At 44.3% G+C, this 19,748-nt stretch overlaps 1 protein-coding gene across 4 annotated transcripts in view; it reads left to right on the plus strand.

The window, feature by feature from the left end:
- The window catches only part of LOC140730323 (zinc finger protein 236-like), a 161,454-nt gene that overhangs the window by 102,993 nt on the left and 38,713 nt on the right, over positions 1-19,748 (plus strand). For all 4 annotated transcript variants that reach the window (XM_073050576.1, XM_073050586.1, XM_073050604.1 and 1 more), the window contains 4 exons: positions 8,465-8,616; positions 10,738-10,841; positions 16,252-16,403; positions 18,141-18,326. In XM_073050576.1, coding sequence (XP_072906677.1) covers positions 8,465-8,616; positions 10,738-10,841; positions 16,252-16,403; positions 18,141-18,326 — 594 coding nt within the window. The remainder of the gene's footprint in view (positions 1-8,464; positions 8,617-10,737; positions 10,842-16,251; positions 16,404-18,140; positions 18,327-19,748) is intronic.

The raw sequence follows: 19,748 nt of genomic DNA on the forward strand, positions 1-19,748 counted from the left end.
CTTTGAATGCAGTTAAATCAATCATTCAGAAATGGGAAGAATACGGCACAGCAGAAAATCTGCCTAGAGCAGGCCATCTGCAAAAACTGAGTGACTGCAAGAAGGGAACTAGTGAGGGAGGCCACCAGGAGACCTATGACAACTCTGGAGAGGTTACAAGCTTCAGTGGCTGAGATGGGAGAGACTGTGCATACAACAACCGTTGCCTGGGTGCTTCACCAGTCGCAGCTTTATGGGACAGCAGCAAAGAGAAAGCAACTGTTGGAAAAAAAAACTCACATGAAATCTCAGCTAGAGTTTGCCAGAAGACATGTGGGAGAATCTCTGAAGTCAGCTGGAAGAAGGTTCAATGGTCCGATGAAACCAAAATTGAGTTTTTTGGCTATCAGACTAAAGGCTATGTTTGGCATAAGATGACACGGCAGATCATTGAAAACACACCATCCCTACCATGAAGCATGGTGGTGGCTGCATCTTGCTGTAGGAATGCTTCACTGCAGCAGGCTTTGGAAGGCTTCTGAAGGTAGAGGGTAAAATAAAAGTAGCAAAATAGAGGGAAATCCTGAAGGAAAACCTGATGCAGTCTGCAAGAGAACTGCAACTTGGGAGAAGATTTGTTTTCCATCAAGACAATGACCCCAAGCATAAAGCCAAAGCTACACAGGAATGGCTTAAAGTAACAGTGTTAATATCATGGAGTGGCCAAGTAAGAGTCCAGACCTCAATCCAATTGAGAATTTGTGACTGGACTTGAAAAGGGCTGTTCACTTACAATCCCCATGCAATTTTACAGAGTTTGAGCAGTTTTGTAAAGAATGGGGAAAAATTGCAGTGTCCAAATGTGCAAAGCTGATATAGACCTATCCACGCAGACTCAAGGCTGTAACTCTGCTAAAGGTGCATCAACTAAATACTGACTTGAAGAGGGTGAATACTTATGCAATCAATTATTTTGTTTTTTATATTTCTAATTAACTTAGACACTTTGTGGAGATCTGTTTTCACTTTTGATGCAAAGTTCACTTTCTGTTCGCTGTCAATGAAAGCCAAATTAAATCCATTGTGATTCAATATTGTAATGTGGCGACCCACTTTCTGTGCAGGCGAACCGGCTCACAAATAGCCAGTGCGCGGGGAGAGACTTTGGTAATGCACCTCTGATGTCATTTCCGCCCGGAGAGAGAGGGCGGGCGCTAGGGATTAAATGCCAGCGCCGCAAAGTTTGAATAAACTAGTCTCAAAATGGCTTACCGACTGCGTGTCGTCTCTAGCTCTGTATGTGCTACATTGGTGACCCCGATGGTCCAAATGGGATTTGGACCAAAGATGACCGACTCTTCATCTGTTCACGCAGTTTCGCTAAAACGGCCGACTTTCTGGATGCTGCGACCATGCGTGTGGTTTAGCCAAGCAGAAGCCCAGTTCCAGATTTGGCAGATATCCTCTGATTCCACGCGTTACTACCACGTGGTGAGCGCCCTTGACCAGGAAACGGCCACCCAGGTTGAGGATTTCATACAGTCGCCCCTGGAAGAAGGCAAATATGAAGCATTCAAAGCGCTGCTCATTGGGACCTTTGGCCTCTCATGGCGTGAGCGGGGTGCCCGCCTGCTTCACCTGGACGGTTTGGGAGACAGGCTGCCGTCAGCATTGATGAACGAGATGCTGGCCCTGGCTGACGGCCACAAGCCCTGCCTCATGTTCGAGCAAACGTTCCTAGAGCAACTGCCCGAGGATATACATTTGCTACTGGCTGACACAGATTTCAGCGACCCCTGGAAGGTGGTGGCCCGGGCAGACGTGCTGTGGAAAGCCAAGAGGGAGAGCGTGGCGTCCGTCGGTCAGATTACCAGGCCACACACCCAACAGTGGACCAGACCAGGCCCGGCAGGGGGGCGCACACAACACAAAGACAGGAGTGAGGAGGACAGTGAACAGTGGTGTGTCTACCACCAGCGGTGGGGCACAGAAGCCTGTCGTTGTCGCCCGTCCTGCAAGGGCCAGGGCCAGGGCCAGCTGCCGCTTATGATTATGGTGGCTGGCCGCCAGGACAGCCTCTTGTACGTCTGAGACAAACAGTCAGGACGCCGCTTCTTGGTCGACACCGGAGCGGAAATCAGCGTCTTGCCCCCGACGGGGTACGACACCCGCAACAGGAAGCCAGGACCCACCCTGAGGGCCGCAAACGGCTGCACGATACGGACCTACGGCACCCGCACAGTGCAGCTGCAGTTCGGCGCCAGCCGGTTCACGTGGGACTTCACACTGGCCGCGGTGGCCCAACCACTCCTGGGGGCGGACTTCTTGCGAGCTCACAGTCTGCTGGTCGACTTGCAAGGGAAAAGACTGGTACATGCCGAGACTTTCCAGACGTTCTCCCTGGGTGAAGCCAAGTTGCCGGCCCCAAACCTGGACTCCATCACGCTGTCGGGCAACGAATTCACCAGAATCCTGGTGGACTTTCCATCGATTCTGGCACCACAGTTCACGGCAGCCATGCTCAGACACGGGGTAAAGCACCACATCTCGACCCAGGGACCACCCCTCCACGCCTGCGCACAAAGGCTCCCCCCAGAAAAGCTCCGCCTGGCGAAGGAGGAGTTCAAGAGGATGGAGGAATTGGGGATCGTACGGAGGTCCGACAGCCCATGGGCCTCCCCCCTGCACATGGTGTCCAAAGCAGCTGGGGGTGGAGACCATGCGGCGACTACCGCAGACTGAACGAGGCTACCGCTCCAGACTGCTATCCCGTGCTGCACATACAGGACTTTGCAGCAAACCTGCATGGGGCAAGAATCTTTTCCAAAGTAGACTTTGTCTGGGGATACCATTAAAATCCCGTGCACCCTGAAGACATCCCCAAAATGGCACTCATCGCCATGTTCGGCCTGTTCGAGTTCCTCTGAATGCCGTTTGGCCTGAAGAATGCCGCACAGACGTTCCAGCGGCTAATGGATGCGGTGGGACGTGACCTGGACTTTGCATTCATCTATTTGGACGACATCCTTATAGCCAGCAGTAGTCGCCAGGAGCATCTGTCCCACCTCCGCCAGCTCTACTCCCGCCTGAGTGATTTTGGCCTCACGATCAACCCGGCCAAATGCCAGTTCAGTCTCGATACCATCGACTTCCTGGGCCACAGGATTACCAAAGACGGGGCAACACCTCTGCCCGCCAAGGTAGACGCGATCCGCCACTTTGCCCGGCCCAACATGGTCAAAGGCCTGTAGGAGTTCGTTGGTATGGTGAACTTCTACCACCGTTTCCTCCCCTCAGCAGCCCGTATCATGCGCCCTTTGTACACCCTGATGTCGGGTAAAGGCAAGGACATTACTTGGGATGAGGAGGCCGCGGCCGCTTTCGTTAAAGCCAAGGAAGCCTTGGCAGATGCCGCGATGCTGGTGCACCCCAGAACGGACATTCCGACCGCCCTCACGGTGGATGCATCTGACACAGCAGTCGGTGGGGTGCTGGAGCAGCTCATCGAGGGGCGCTGGCAACCCCTGGCGTTCTTCAGCAAGCACCTACGATCACCCGAACTCAAGTACAGTGCTTTCGACTGGGAGCTGTTGGCACTGTATCTGGCAATCCGACATTTCAGGTACTTCTTAGAAGGCAGGCGTTCACCGCGTTCACGAACCACAAACCGTTGACCTTCGCATTCACGAAGGTGTCTGATCCCTGGTCGGCTCGCCAGCAGCGACATCTGTCCTACATATCCGAGTACACGATGGACATCCAGCATGTCTTGGGAAAGGACAACGTTGTGGCGGACGCACCCTCCAGACCAGCTGTCCAGGCCCTGTCCCTGGGGGTGGACTATGCAGCACTGGCGGAGGCGCAGCAGGCAGACAATGAGATGCCCAGCTACAGGACCGCAGTCTCGGGTTTGCACCTGCACGACTTTCTCGTAGGCCCAGGTGAGAGGACCCCCCTGTGCGACGTGGCTACTGGCCAACCTCGCCCCATCGTCCCGGCAGCCTGGAGGTGGCGAGTTTTCGACTCCATACGCGGTTTGGCACACCCATCTATTAGGACAACCGTCCGGCTGGTCTCCAAGTTTGCATGGCACGGACTTCGCAAGCAGGTCAGTGAATGGGCCAGAACGTGCGCGCAGTGCCAAACAGCCAAGGTGCAGCAGCACACTAAAGCCCCGCCGCAGCAGTTCGAACCCACCCACCGGAGGTTCGACCACATTCATGTGGATATCGTGGGCCCCCTACCAGTGTCCCGAGGAGCGCGGTACCTCCTAACGATGGTAGACCGGTTCACGAGGTGGCCAGAGGCGGTCCCGCTCACCGACACATCTGCCGATTCCTGCGCCCGAGCACTGATTGCAACCTGGGTAGCAAGTTTCGGGGTACCGGCCCACATTACCTCCGACAGAGGCGCCCAGTTCACCTCCAGCCTGTGGTCGGCTGTGGCCAGCCTGTTGGGAACGCAGCTACACCACACTACTGCCTACAACCCACAGTCGAACGGACTAGTGGAGCATTTCCACCGTGACTTGAAGTCGGCTCTCATGGCCTGCCTGAGAGGACCTAACTGGGTGGACGAGCTTCCCTGGGTTCTGCTTGGATTTCGCACAGTGCCCAAAGAGGATCTGCACGCCTCGTCGGCCGAGTTGGTGTATGGCGCACCCCTGGCCGCCCCAGGTGAGTTCATACCAGCCCCAAGGGGGCAAGAGGAAGAACCCGCAGCAGTCCTGGACAGACTATGCGAAAGGCACAGCAACCTGGCCCCTGTACCGACTTCACAGCACGGACGGACCCCAACCCATGTACCCAAAGACCTGCAGAACTGTAAGTTTGTGTTTGTACGAAGGGGCGGACACCGGGCACCGCTACAGCGGCCGTACGAGGGGCCGTTCAAGGTGAACAACAACAACGGGCCCACGTACGTTCTGGACATGGGGGGAAAGAGAAGGTTTTCACGGTGGACCGACTCAAACCAGCCCATGTGAACTTGGCGCAGCCGGTCGAGGTTCAGGCACCGCGGCGCAGAAGCAGACCTCCCAAACTGAGGCTGATTCTGACTGTGGACATTGGGGGGGTGTATCACCGGTTCTGTCGGGGGGTTATGTGGCGACTCACTTTCTGTGCAGGAGAACCAGCTCACAAATAGCCAGCGCGCGGGGAGAGACTTTGACGCACCTCTGACGTCATTTCTGCCCGGAGAGGGGGGGTCGCTAGGGATAAAATGCCAGCGCCGCGAAGTTTGAATAAACTAGTCTCGAAATGGCTTACCGACTGCGTGTCGTCTCTAGCTCTGTATGTATGTCATCGCTACAGTAAGACTATAAAATATGAAAACTTCCTACGGGGTTAATACTTTTTATAGGCACCGTATATACTCTCGGAAAATGCTTTGGGATTTTTTTTGATCTTTGCACTGAATTTTTTTGGGTTTAGTATTACTGACATATATTGCAAAATTTGTTGTTTTTGTGGTTGTTGTACAGTGCAATACATTTTTTTAAATTAAGTAATGCAAAAAAAACCCTAAAAATAGTATAGTAGTGTTCCTGGGTGAGTTCAGTGTCTTCAGAAATCTGATGGCTGAGGGAAAGAAACTATTCCTAATTATAAGGCAACACGAGTGAATCTGCAGATGCTGGAAATAAATAAAAAGCACAAAACCCTGATGAAGGGTTTCAGCCTGAAACGTCGTCACTACCTCCTCCCATAGATGCTGTCTGGCCTGCTGAGTTCTGCCAGCATTTTGTGTTTTTTATTCCTTTTATTCATTTTACTGCTAAAATGCTTTCTGTAGTCAGTTTCTTGTGTCCACCGTGTGATTTTTTTTCTTATTTATCCAGCCCTTTCATCCTTTGACATTCATAGTTGCTTGCATCTACACTCTGCAGATTTCACCTTTATGAGAACATATTTGATCCTGAGCTTTCATCAGTTCAGGTACTTAGTTTTTGAGGTGCCCTTGTCCATTTCCATAGCCATCTTAAAACTTAATAAGTCACTGATTTCAAAATGTGTTCCCATTGAAACTTGAATAATTCGCCTGGTTGAGTTCCCTAAGATTAGGTTTGATATTGCCTCCTCTATAGAAAGACTATCTACACACTGGCTCAACATACTCTCTGGGTGCTTTTAATAATGCTATCCTCTCTGTATAATGTCACTTAATATCGGGTAAATTGAAGTCCTTCACCACTGTAATTGTTTTACTTTTGCATGTCAATGTAATTTCTCTGTATATTGGCACCTCTCTTTCCTACTAACTGTTAAGTTTTTCATGCACTATATACTCAGTGGCCACATTATTATGTACACATTGTTAATCTAGATATGTAATCAGCCAACTGAGTGGCAGCAATACAATGCATAAAAACATGCAGACATGGTCAAGAGGTTCAGTTGTTGTTCAGACCAAACATCAGAATGGTGAAGAAATGTGATCTAAATGGCTTTGAGCGTGGAATGATTGCTGGTGCCAGACAGTGATTCGAGTGTCTCAGATTTTCATCCACAACATCCTCTGGGAGTTTACAAAGAATAGTGTGATAAACAACAAAAAAATATATAGTGAGCGGCAGTTCTGTGGGCAAAAACACCTTGCTAATGAGAGAAGTCAAGAGAATGACTAGAGTGATTCAAGGTGACGGGAAGGCAACAGTAATTCGAATAACCACACATTACCATTGTGGTGTGCAGAAGAACGTCTCTGAATGCACCTTAAATCTCGAAGTGGTTAGGCTGCAGCAGCAGCAGCAGACCACAAGCATACACTCAGTGGCCGCTTATTAGGTAAGTACAGGAGGTATCTCATAAAGTAACCACTGAGTGTATATTTTTAAATGAGTACCAAATAAATGTTTGAAGTAATGCAATACTGTGCACAGGAATGAATTGTCTGTGCCAGTAAGCCATGCTCAGTTAATGGGAAGCTGTATCAACTTAAGAGGAACAAATGATTAGACAGTGTTAGGTGAAGCTGAATGCCAGAGACCTGTAGAACTGCATAACCTATTATGTTACTCTGTCTAATCCTGATGTTGATCTTTTTAACAACGTTAACACCTCCAGACAAACCTAGGTTTGTAAGAACGTTAATGTTCCTAATGAAGTAAGGCTTTATCTGAATCACTATTCTCATGCTGCTAATGAAACCTGCCGTAAGCTTAACCTGAGCAATATGAGAATTTAAAAGCAGGCTTATCAGTCAGAACCAGTGGAGTGTACCACATTTATTGCTCTTGATGTTATCACATTACTTGAGGTTTTAATTCTTTGTTGCTGCTGCATGTGTTTTTATAGTGAAGGTCATTTGTATTCACGGGAAGCATAGGACTACTTATGTTAAGGAATCAATTTCTTTATCTTCAGCACAAATTACCTCTATATTATAGTTATAATAGATATATATATGTATAAAAAAATTCATTAATCCTGACAATTCCTAAATCTCTTTTGTGGCCTCTCTAGTGATGTTACATCCTGCTCAAAGTGTGCTAACCAGAACTATACATTATATTCCAGCAGTGACTGTCCTAGCATGGTCTATCCTGCTCCTGTACTCTATAGTTAGGCCAATGAAGGCAATTATAAAGACTGATATTTATTTAATTCACCTCTCTCCAAAGCATTCAGGGATCAATAAGTATGATCCTCTGTTCCACTGTGCTAAATTTCTGCATTGTTGTGTCTCTAAATTTGTGTTGAGTTGGAGATTTTATTAATCCCCATCTAAGAGATTATTTTCAAAGCAGAGTGCCACTCCCTAAATAGACTCTAAGATTAATTTATGAATTGTAATTAGCATTTGTATAGTGGTTTAAAATGTCCCGGCAAACTGTACAGCAAGCAAAACGCGACACAGAGCCACAGCAGGTGACAATCTGGTGTAACCAAAAGAGGAGGCTTCAGTAAAGGTTGCAAAAGAAGGCAGAGGTTTAGGGAGGGAATTCCAGGCAGTTTATGATGAGTTTCACAAGACAATAGAGTTAAATTTCAAACTGAGAACAAAAGCATGAATTAATTTCCAGATTTATAGACTATGGTTTGGGCAGCACACTAGGGGGCTAGGAGGAACTCTATAGCTCAGGCAGCATCTATGGTGGAAAGTGAGCAGTCAACATTTTGGGAAGGGTCTCTACTTGAAATACTGACTGTGCATTTCTCTCCATAGATGCTGCCTGACCCACTGAGTTCCTCCAGCTCTTTGTATGTTGCTCTTGATTCCAGACTCTTCAGTCCCTTGTGTCACAGAACTAAGATTTGGTGCTGGATTATAGTTATAAACATATTATTCTTCTGTTGCGATTTCTGACTTCTATGACACTAGAATCATTTGCTTCTTGACACTCCAATTGTGACTAATCTGGATTCAATCCAAGAGGATTTAGAAGTCCACTTGCATTTGAGCAATAAGTTGATAGGTTTGTCTTGTCATTCAAGTGTAAATTTGTGTGATTGCAAGTTGATGAACTTATTACCCTTTCTGTTAGGTTTCACCATCACAGATAGCTTTGGCCAGCAGAGTCAATTTACTACAGTACAACAATTACAGGATTCCAGTAGTTTGGAGTCACAAGCTCTAACCCCCAGTTACCACCAGCAGAGCCTGCTTCAGGTCCCTACCACAGACAGTATCAATGTGGTGAGTATTAAACCAGTGAACTTTTAAGCTATATTCCTTGTACTGCTCTTGTTTAATCTTTACATGTAGAATTATGAAGGTTTGAAATCTTTAATTTTCCACATGGTACAAGGATTAGAAGGAAATACAAGTTGAGCCATAAAATTGTCCCACGTAAGACCTGAAGGAACAGCTGTGCCAAACCAGAGTGTTTTACTGATACTGGATTGAATGTTGTTTATGTATCCTGACATAATAGGCCAAGACTGAACAGAGCACTGAAACATGTCAGTCAAACTTCATACATGTACATGTATGCACCGATGCAATGACAAAATTATTTGCAACAGCAACACAGGTAGAGCATCAGATAAGCAGCATTCACAAGAAAAACACAAACAGAATTTTTACAAGAAAGAACACAATTTTAAAAATAGCGAAGTCCAATTTGATACAGTTATCAGAGTGGTTATAGTTTTGCTGAACTGTAGTAATTAAGATTTTACCAGTTAGTTCAGGAACCAAATCATTGAAGGGAAGTAGCTGTTCGTGAATCTGGTGGTGTGAAGCTTCAATACCTCTTGCCTGATGGTAGCTGTAAAAAGATGGCTCGAATGGTGGGGATCCTTGATGTTGCCTTTGTGAGGCAAAGCCTCCTGTAGATACTACCAATCGTGGGGGGGATGTGTATGTGATATACTGCGTAGAGTCCACTACACCTTGTTTGAAGGGCTGAAAGTTCTCCTACTTGAAGGGTATAAATTATGTTTAAGTTACATAATCTACTCTTTTTTTTCTACTGGATAACAGATGATTGAGGGGTGATCTAACTGATATGTTAAAAAGATTTAATAAGTAGTTAAGAATTAATTTGCTTGAGCAGGAAAATCCTGAACAAAAGTGTAGAAGGATGGGTTCAGGTCTAAGTTTATTGTCATTTAACTTTGCACATGTAAACAACTAAATGAAGTAACATTCTACAGGGACCAAGGTGCAAAACACAGTGCATATGTCACATACCGCATGTAAAATAAGATTAAGACAATGATATTAATAGATAAAAAGAAAATTCTGTAATGTACAAGTTGATGTAAAGTATGTATATGATATATTGTTAAATATACAACAGTATAATACTACTGGCACTGTCATATGTAATGTGTACTGGGTGGTAGCAGGGTGTTCAGAAGTCTCATAGCCTGGTGGAAGAAGCTGTCACTTAAGGGGTCCTTGACAATGCTAAGAGCTCTGTGATTGCAGGACTTCTGCTGTATGTCATGGATGGCCCCAATGTTTCTCTCAGCATTTATTGCAATCTACTGAGCAATAGAGGAGAGTGGACTGTGGGAGAAAGGGAAGGGGGAGGTGATGTAATGGGGGGGGGGGTAGAGTGGGGAATTGAAGAAGGAGGAGGGGTAAAAATCACCAGAAGATGGAGAAACTGATGTACATGTCATCGGGTTGGAGGTTACTCTGGCAAAATATGAGTTGTTGCTACTTTGATCTGAGAGTGGCCTCATCATAGCAGTAGAGGAGGCATTGGCCAACATGTCAGAAATGGGGACACTAACTCCCCATGAACACCCCTCAGAATACTCTTCTCCTCACCTGTCACTTACCCATGGTGTTCTCCCCCCCCCCCCCTTTCCTTTTGCCCATGGTCCACTGTCATCTTATCAGATTCCTCCTTCTCCAGCCCTTTACCTTTTCTATCTATTACCTTGCTCCTTATTTCATCCCCTCTCCCTCTACCACCTGGCTTCACCTATCACCTTTGAGCTTGTATTCTTTCCCTTCCACCCACCCCCCCCCCCCCCCCACCTCCTTAACCTGGCTCTTCCCCTTTCCTTTCCAGTCCCGAAGAAATGTTTCTGCCTGTAACATTGACTGTTGATTTATTTATTTTCATAGATGCTGCCTAACCTGCTGAGTTCCTCCTGCAATTTGTGTGTGCTGCGTATTGTGCATACCTTTAAATAAAATTATTCCTCGTAGAAAGGCTGAATGTCCCTGTACTGTATTTCTGCAATGTTTGTCTTTGTAATGGATGTAATTCAATATTTTCCTAGTCAGTAATATGATTCAATTAGGTTTCTTTGATATTTATTAAATTTCTCTTTGCTTTTTCCATACATTCTTCAGGCCACTCGACTGTTACATGAGCCGTCACCAGGAACCTTGCAACTTCAAAGCCATCGTTCAGCATTCCATTCTGATAATGAGGACCAAGTCAGAAGAACATACAGGTTGGATATAGTGAGAAGTTATATGTGTTCCAGTACGCTGAACACTTCCTCACTAATATTACATTTATTACACATTTTCACTTTTTGTATATCTACTGATCTCAAAAAAGCCCCTTCTTTCTGGCCAGAGAGATGCCAGGCATATGTTTTCTATTGACCAATAGGATTCAGGCCATATCACCCTATGAATGTTGTCATTAACTTCAGGCTTTGCTTCATGGTAACAATCTTGGCCCAGAATCTCCTGGATCTGAGATAGGATGTTACACACAATTCTAGTTGAGGTTATTCAGGGTTGTTGCAGAACTCAAAGCATTGTTCATTTTTGCCCTGTTTGATGGACATAAAAAAAATTATGTTGCATTACTCAAGAAAATTTAGAATTGCACATTATAAATGCTTGAAATAGTAGATGAGGAGAGGACAGATGGGAAATACTTTAATTAAAACCCCATGAAACTTGTGTCCTCGTCAGCATTTGTCCATTATAGATGTGTGATGCTCTTAACAACAGCAGCAAATCTGTCTGGCATGTGTTCTCGGCAGAACATGCCCTTTAGTAGTTCATGGACCATGGGACATGAAACAGTACAGCACAGGAAGAGGCCCTTTGCCCCATAATGTTGTGCCAGACCAATTAAACTAGTAATCAAATGGCTAACTAAACTAACCTCTTCTGTCTACACAATGTCCATAACCTTCCAACTTCCTCACATTCATGAGCCTATCTAAAGGTCTCTTTAAGGTCTCTAATGTTTCTGCCTCTGCCACCACCCCAGGCAGCACATTTCAGGCACCCACCACTCCGTGTATATAAAAAAAAAACTTGCATGCCCGCTGGTATTAGACATTTCAACCTTGGCAAAGATGATGCCTGTCAGTTTTACCTATGCCTCTCATAATCTTATAAACCTCTATCAGATCTCCCCTCTTCCTTTGCTGCTCCAGAGAAGACAACCCACGTTTGTCCACCCTCTCATTATAGCTTATGCCTTCTAATCTAGGCAATATCCTGATAAAGCTCCTCTGCACCCTCTCCCAAGCCAGGGTTGCCTTCCTGTAATGGGGTGACCAGAATTATATGCAATATTCCAGATGCGGCCTAAACTGTACCACAGGAAATGTAGTTAGCACCACAACCACTTTAAATGTTCTAGTCCTGCTTCTAGAACTAGAAATGATGTCAAAGACAGGCCAAAGCAGTGCCCAGAATTCCCACTTCTATGTTTGGGATTTCTGTCTGCCTCCATTCCAAATTGGTATTGCAGTGAATGGAAACAGTAAATGAACAAGATGTGAATTCTGTAGTGTAAACTTGGCAAAAAATTTATACTAGTTAATGTAGTGCAGTGTATATTTGTTCCTTAGTACTGGTCACATATGTGTTTATACTTCTAATCTATGTTTGGATGTGCTGTTTGGACACCTCTCTTGTCAGAGTCTCCTTCTGAGACAGAGAGACCAGATTCCACCCAACATCTCCCAAGCCAGAATGCAACTTATGAATTCTGATGGAAAGCTCTTACTGAGTTTTCCCACATTATTCTCAAAAGCAAGCCAACTCATATTTGCTCAATACAGAACCTGATGTCTCTGCTGCCAAACTCCTGAGGACTACTCATGCCCAGGGTCCTATAATTGTTTACTCCTTTTTAATTAATTCATGCAGCATGGGCATTGCTGGCAAGTGTAATGTTTATCAACCTATCATTTCAGAAAATAGCTGACATTCATCCACATTGAGTGTGGTTAAATGTAGACCAACCAAGAATGGATGGCACACTTAGACCATAAGACATAGGAGCAGAATTAGGCCATTAGCCCATCAAGTCTGCTCCACCATTCTGATCCCAGATCCCACTCAACCCCTTCTCGCCATATCCTTTGATGCCCTGACCGATCCTTCTGATTCAAAAGTTCATCAGAGAGCCTGGCTGAAGAGCAGTTGTAATGAATAAATATGGTAGTTTCATAGATGTCATTATAATTACTAGCTAGTTAATCCAAATTAAATTTCTTAGCTGCTGTAGACAGATTAAAATACCTCTAAGTTACTTGCACAGACCTATGGATTACTAGTCAGGTACAAGCACTAGGCTCTGCTTCTTTCCTAAGAGAAGTGCTTCTTTATGCCTGCTGCCATTGTCATAACACAACAATTAATAACCAGACGCGATAGCAGAGCCATTACAGAGATCGTTGGTACAAGGTGATCAACATTTGTAACACAACTTTCAAAGATATTTGTCTAGGAAGAGTAGTTTAGAATGTGGTGGCATAGCTACCCTCATCAGATAATGGAAAAAAATATTTATGAGAGACAGTCTACGTTCAGAAGATGCAGAATGGATTTAGATGGAGGTAAAAGATAGCAAGAGAAAGAAGACAACGGTAGTCAAAGTCTAGCCATACTCTAGGAGAGACAGGAAATCATGAAATAATGGAACTGCTACTACTGCTGGAGAATAAGTATTGGGTAAACTAATGGGGCTTAAGGCTGACAGTTTGTATCACAGGATTTTGAAATAAGTGACCACAGAGGAGACGTCATAGTGCTATACTTCCAAAAATTCTTAGATTTTGGAGAGATACTGAAGGATTACACAACTGCCAATATGGTACCTGCATTAAAAAAGGACGAGAGGAAAAGCAATGCACAGCTATGGGCAAGTTAGCATGTTCATTATTGGGAAAGTATTCAAATCAATCATGAGGGGGGCATTAAGAAAATGTTTGGAAACTCTTAATTCAGGTCATAGGCATAGTTAGCTTTGTGAAAATGAAATCATATCTGATACATAAACTACCATTTTTTAAAGAAGTTATCAGTCCATTTGGGTAGAGGGGAACCAGTAGATAGAATCTATTTCAATTTTCAAAAGGTTTCCCATGCAAAACATTACTTTGCAAGGTAAATGGTTATGTTGGAGGAAATATAGCATATTAAGGATTCACTAGCAAGCAGGGAAGGATTAGAGAGTTGTCCTTAGGTATGCAATGAGACGTAGTATTAGTACTGGGACTAAAACTGCTATAAGATTTGGAGGAAGGAAGCAAAGGTATTGTGGCTGGATTTGCAGATGCTATGTAAGTCAAGTGGGAAGAGTGGGATTCATTGTTTGCTGTATGGGAGGAAGCCAAACTGAGGAAAATATAAACACGAGATTCCACAGATGCTGAAAATCCAGAGCCATGCACGCCAAATGTTGGAGAAACTTGGCAGGTCAGGCATCATCTATGGTAATGAATAGAGAGCCAACGTTTTGGACTGAAACCCTTCGTCAGGAATGGAAAGGTAGGGGAAGGTGCCTGAGTAAGAAGGTGAGGGGAGTGGAAGCTAGAAAGTGATAGGTGAAACCAGGTGGGTGGGAGTGGCCAGATGAAATAAAGAAGCTGGGAGGTAATAGGTGGAAAAAATGCAAAGGGCTAGATGAGAAGGAATCTGATAAGAGAAGAGAGTGGACCATGGAGAAAGGGGTGTTAAGCAGATGAGAAAAGGTAAGAGGCAAGAGTGGGGAAATTGAATATGGGGGAGGGGGGAAATTACCAGAAGTTTGAGAAATCGATGGTCATGCCATCAGGTTGGAGGCTACCTAGATGGAATACAAGGTGTTGCTCCTCTATCCTGGAACCTGGAAATGGCTGTATTGTGGCAGAAGAGGCCATGGACCAAAATGTTGGAATAGGAATGGGGATCAGAGTTAAAATGATTGACCACTGGGATATCCTGCATTTTTCGGATGGAGTGGAACTGCTTGATAACATGGTCTCCCAATCTACATCTGGTCTCATTTAGAGGGGGCCTCACTGTGGGAGCGCTGGATACAGTGGATGACCCCAACAGATTTGCAGGTGAAGTATTGCCTCCCTTGGAAGGATTTGAATGGAGATGAAGGAGGAAGTGAAAGCATAGGTGTAGCACTTCTTCTGCTTGTGGGGTTAAGTACCAGGTTGGAGGTTAGTGGGGTGGGACGAATAGACAAAGGAATCAGAGGGAGAAATCCCTATCCCTGAAGAAAGCAGAGACTGGGGGATGGGAGGGAAGATAATGATGTGTTTGGTGGTAGGGTCCCATTGAAAATGGTGGCTGTTGTGGAAAATTATATTTTGAGGCTCATTGGGTGGTAGCTGAGGACAAGTAACTATCCCTGTTAAAGTGGCAGGAGGATGGAGTGAGTGTGGATGTCCAGGAAATGGAGGAGATGTGGTTAGGGCAGCATCAATGGCAGAAGAAGGGAAACCCTATTATTTACTGTTTTGAGGAGAATATAACAAGTTTATAAAGGGATTGAGTTATTGGGCAAAGTGATACGAATTATAAAATGAGAAAAGTGTGATGTTTCCTTTGGAAAAAAGAATGATAACACCGGTTATTAAATAGAGAAAGACTTCAGAAATCAGCAGCACAGTGTGTGGCAAGTAATCAGGAAGGAAAATGTAAAGCTTGTTTTCATTTTGAAATATAGAAGTCTTTTTAAAAGTCTACCAACTGCCAGGGAGAATACTTTTATTTAAGGAGAGATATTATTGAAGGCTGTTCAGAAAATGTACTCTGGGATGACCTCAGATGAAAGGATTGTCTTATAAGGAAGAATTAATTGGGTATGCACATTTTTGTCTTTAGAAGAATGAGAATGATTTTATTGAAATATGTAAGATTTTTGGGGAGGGAGGCTTGAAATGTTGAGGATGTTTTCCTCACGAGAGTCTGGCCAGAGAGTACAGAATAAGAGGATGCCTATTTAAGATTGAGTTAAAGAAGAGTTCCTTATAAAGGGCCGTAAATAATCTGGAATTCTTTGCCACAGAAGTTTAAATCCTTGAATATATTCGAAACTGCGTCATAGAGTACTGCAATACAGAAACAGGCCCTTCAGCCCATCTAGTCCATGCCAACTAATCCGATTAAACTGCATATGAAACATAGTCCTCCATATCCTTCCAATCCATGTGCCTACCCAAATTTCTGTTAAATGTTGAAATCAAGCCCAGTTCGTTTTACAGTCACACCATTCCGAGTGGAAAAAAGTTCCTCTTCATGATCCCTTAAACATTTCACCTTTTACCCTTAATCAATGACCTCTAGTTCTGGTCTCACCCAACCTTAGTTGAACAAGCCTGCTTGCATTTACCCTTTCTATAGCCTTCATAGTTTTATATTATCTCTATCAATCTCCCCTCATTCTTCTACACTCTAGACAGGCATTCCCAACCTTTTTTATGCTATGGGTCACTACCATTGCTAAGCAGTCTGTGCTCCCCAGATTGGGAACCTCTGCTCTAGGGAATAAAGTCATGGTTTGACGTTTACTCTCCCCTTTCTCCATTTTCATCTCTAATTCTGAAGGTATATAAAAGTTAAGTGCATTATTAGTGCTGACTATTTTTACCCATCTCCTGCATTCCCTAGGTGTGAGTTCTGTACCAAAGGTTTCAAGAAGTCAAGCCATCTAAAGCAACATGTACGTTCGCACACAGGTGAAAAGCCCTTCAAATGTCTTCAGTGCAATCGATGTTTTGTATCCTCAGGTGTTTTGAAAGCACATCAGCGAACACATACAGGTAATGGCTTTGAGTATACTGATGTTGAACAAGAGATGAGAGCTTGTATTTATACAAGGGATGGGTTAGTTAATTTGCTGATGACACAAAGGTTGGGGATGTTGTGGATAGTGTGGAGGGCTGTCAGAGGTTACAACGGGACATTGATAGGATGCAAAACTGGGCTGAGAAGTGGCAGATGGAGCTCAACCCAGATAAGTGTGAGGTGGTTCATTTTAGTAGGTCAAATATGAGGCAGAATATAACATTAATGGTAAGACTCTTGGCAGTGTAGAGGATCAGAAGGATCTTGGGGCCCGAGTCCATAGGACACTTGAAGCTGCTACGCAGGTTGACTCTATGGTTAAGAAGGCATATGATGCATTGGCCATCATCAACCATGGAACTGCGTTCAAAAGCCGAGAGGTAATGTTGCAGCTATATAGGACCCTGGTCAGACCCCACTTGGAGTACTGTGCTCAATTCTGATCACTTCACTACAAGAAGGACATGGAAACCATAGAAAGGGTACAGAGGAGATTTACAAGGATGTTGCCTTTTATTGGGAGCATGAGAGTAGGTGGGGTGAACTCAGCCTTTTCTCTTTGGAGCGATGGAGGATGAGAGGTGACCTGATAGAGGTGTACAGATAATGAGAGGCATTGATTGTGTGAATAGTCAAAGGCTTTTTCCCCAGGGCTGAAATGGCTAGCACGGGAGGGCTTAATTTTAAGGTGCTTGGAAGCAGGTACAGAGGAGATGTCAGGGGTAGTTTTTTACACAGAGAGTGGTGAGTGCGTGGAATGGGCTGCTGGCAGCGGCGGTGGAAGCAATAACGATAAGGCCTTTTAAGAGACTCCAGGATAGGTATATGGAGCTTAGAAAAATAGAGCGTTATGGGTAAACCTAGGTAGTTCTAAGGTAAGGACATGTTCAGCACAGTTTTGTGGGCCAAAGGGCCTGTAATGTGCTGTAGGTTTTCTATGTTTCTAATCCCATTTGTAGCCTCAGAACAGCACATAGTGGTTTACAGCGAAAGCAGTGTGAAAAGTGGCGAGTTTTCAGAAATGCCTGTGTGATAAATGAGAGCCTTTTGTGGGCAAGCTGAAAATGCTTCCTCACAACACAAATAGTGACAGAAATAGCAGTAGAATCTTGAGTCCATTGATCTCAATTTGCTCTTGAAGAAAAAAGGCCCCAGCTGGTTTCTGGTGGGAGCCCTGGCCAGTTAATTTGTCTACCTGAAAATTTGAATTAGCTTGTTATCAACAGCAAATCAGTTTATTCCTTCAGAACGTTTTGACCCCAGAATTTAGTTGTGAATGGTCTCATGCATTTCAGTATAATTTTTAAAACAAAATAATTGGCCAAACATAATAACAAGTCAAATGTAATTCAGAATGGAATTGCTCTTTTATTGAACTACCTATCTTTCACTTAGAAATCACTGAGACAAAATAATTAAAATAATTGCACCAAAGTAAGTTAGGTGGAAGCAGACTCCATAATAACTTCAAAGGAGACTGCAATAAATACCTGGAATTGAGAAAGGCATGGGAATAGAACTAATTGAGTCGTTAGTTCAATGAGTCTGAATAGACATAGAAGGCTGAATGGTTTCCAGCATTACATTGATGTTTTGATGTTTAATTTCTGTATACTGTAACACCAATTATTGTTTGTCAGTATTTTTGAAACAAGTGGTATCTTATTTTAACACCTATTGGCATATTGAATTATGTCTATACATATTTAAAGGTATTAAAGCCTACAGATGCAATGTTTGTGATGCCACCTTTACTACCAATGGGAGTCTTACAAGGCACATGGTAATCCATACCAGCCTCAGACCATTTAAGTGCCCTTTCTGCGATGATACTTTCCGAACATCACTTCACTGCAAAAGGCACATGAAAGCTCATCAAACTACTGCAGGAGTAGGAGGTATGAAATACTTTGCTTGAATGCAGTTGTGTTCTGTTATCAGTCGAAGGTTTTACAGTGGGATTTCATCACTTCCATCCCCTACTACTCTCCGCGAAGACTCATTTCTACCCTGGCCAAATAATGGACCAAAAGGTTGAATTTCAGAAAGAGCTGAGAGCGACTGCTTTAGTGTAGCATCGAAGAGCCCTGGTAAATGTGCAGTCATGGAGAGTCAAAGAGGAAAACTCAGCAATCTCAAAATATTGACCATGAAAGTGAGGGAGTGGGGGGGGGGGGGGTACGGTTGTAGATGTTAGATGTCATTCATCTCAGCCCTAGGACAAAGCAGCCATCTTCAACTTCATTAATTTCTAGCATTCTACCTTAACTTTTATCTTCTTAAATGGATCGTAGAAATGATAAACCAGCAGCAGAACGATTAAGAGTTTGCAGTTCATAAGACCATAAGATAGAGGAGAGGAATTGGGTCATTTGGCCCATTGAGTCTGCGCCGCCATTTCGTCATGATCCATTTTACCTCAGCCCTAATTTCCTGACTTTTTCCCATGTCCTTTCATGCCCTGCCTAATCAAGAATCGATCAACTTCTGCCTTAAATATACCCAGTGTCTCGGCCTCCACAGCTGCCTGTGGCAACAAATTCCACAGATTCATCACTCTGGCTAAAGAAGTCACTCCTCAACTCCATTCTAAAAGGATGCTCCTGCATTCTGAGGCTGTGCCCCTCTGGTCCAGACTTTCCCACCAAAGAAAACATCCTCTCTACATCCTCTCTATCAAGGCCTTTCACCATTTCACCCCTCAGTCTTCTGAATTCTAGTGAATACAGGCCCAGAACCATCAGATGCTCTTCATATGACAAGCTGTTCAATCCTGGAATAATTTTTGTGAATCTGCTTTGAGCCCTCACCAGTTTCAGCACACCCTTTTTAAAATAAAGGGCCCAAAGCTGCTCACAAAAGTGAGGCCTCGCCATTACAACCTTGCTTTTATATTCTAGTCCTCATAAAATGATTGCTAACATTGCATTTGCCTTCCTCACCACAACCTGCAAAATAACCTTTGGGGAACCCTGCACAAGGATTCCCAAGTCCCTTTGTGCCTCAGAGTTTTGAATAGAAAATGGTCTGCCCCTTTGTTTCATCTACCAAAGTGCATGACTATACATTTCCTGACACTGTATTCCATCTGCTACTTCTTTGCCCATTCTCCTATTCAGTCTTAAGTCCTTCTGTAGCCTCTCTTACTTCCTCAAAATTACCTGCCCTTCCATCTATCTTATCATTTGCAAACTTTGCAATAAAACCATTATTTCCATCATCCAAGTCATTTTTACATAACATTTTTAAAAAAATGGTCCCAACATAGACCCCTGTGGATACCTCTAGTTGCTGGCAGCCAAACAGAAAAGGTTCCCTTT

Source organism: Hemitrygon akajei, chromosome 1 (genome assembly GCF_048418815.1).
Source record: "Hemitrygon akajei chromosome 1, sHemAka1.3, whole genome shotgun sequence".
Lineage (NCBI taxonomy): Eukaryota > Metazoa > Chordata > Chondrichthyes > Myliobatiformes > Dasyatidae > Hemitrygon > Hemitrygon akajei.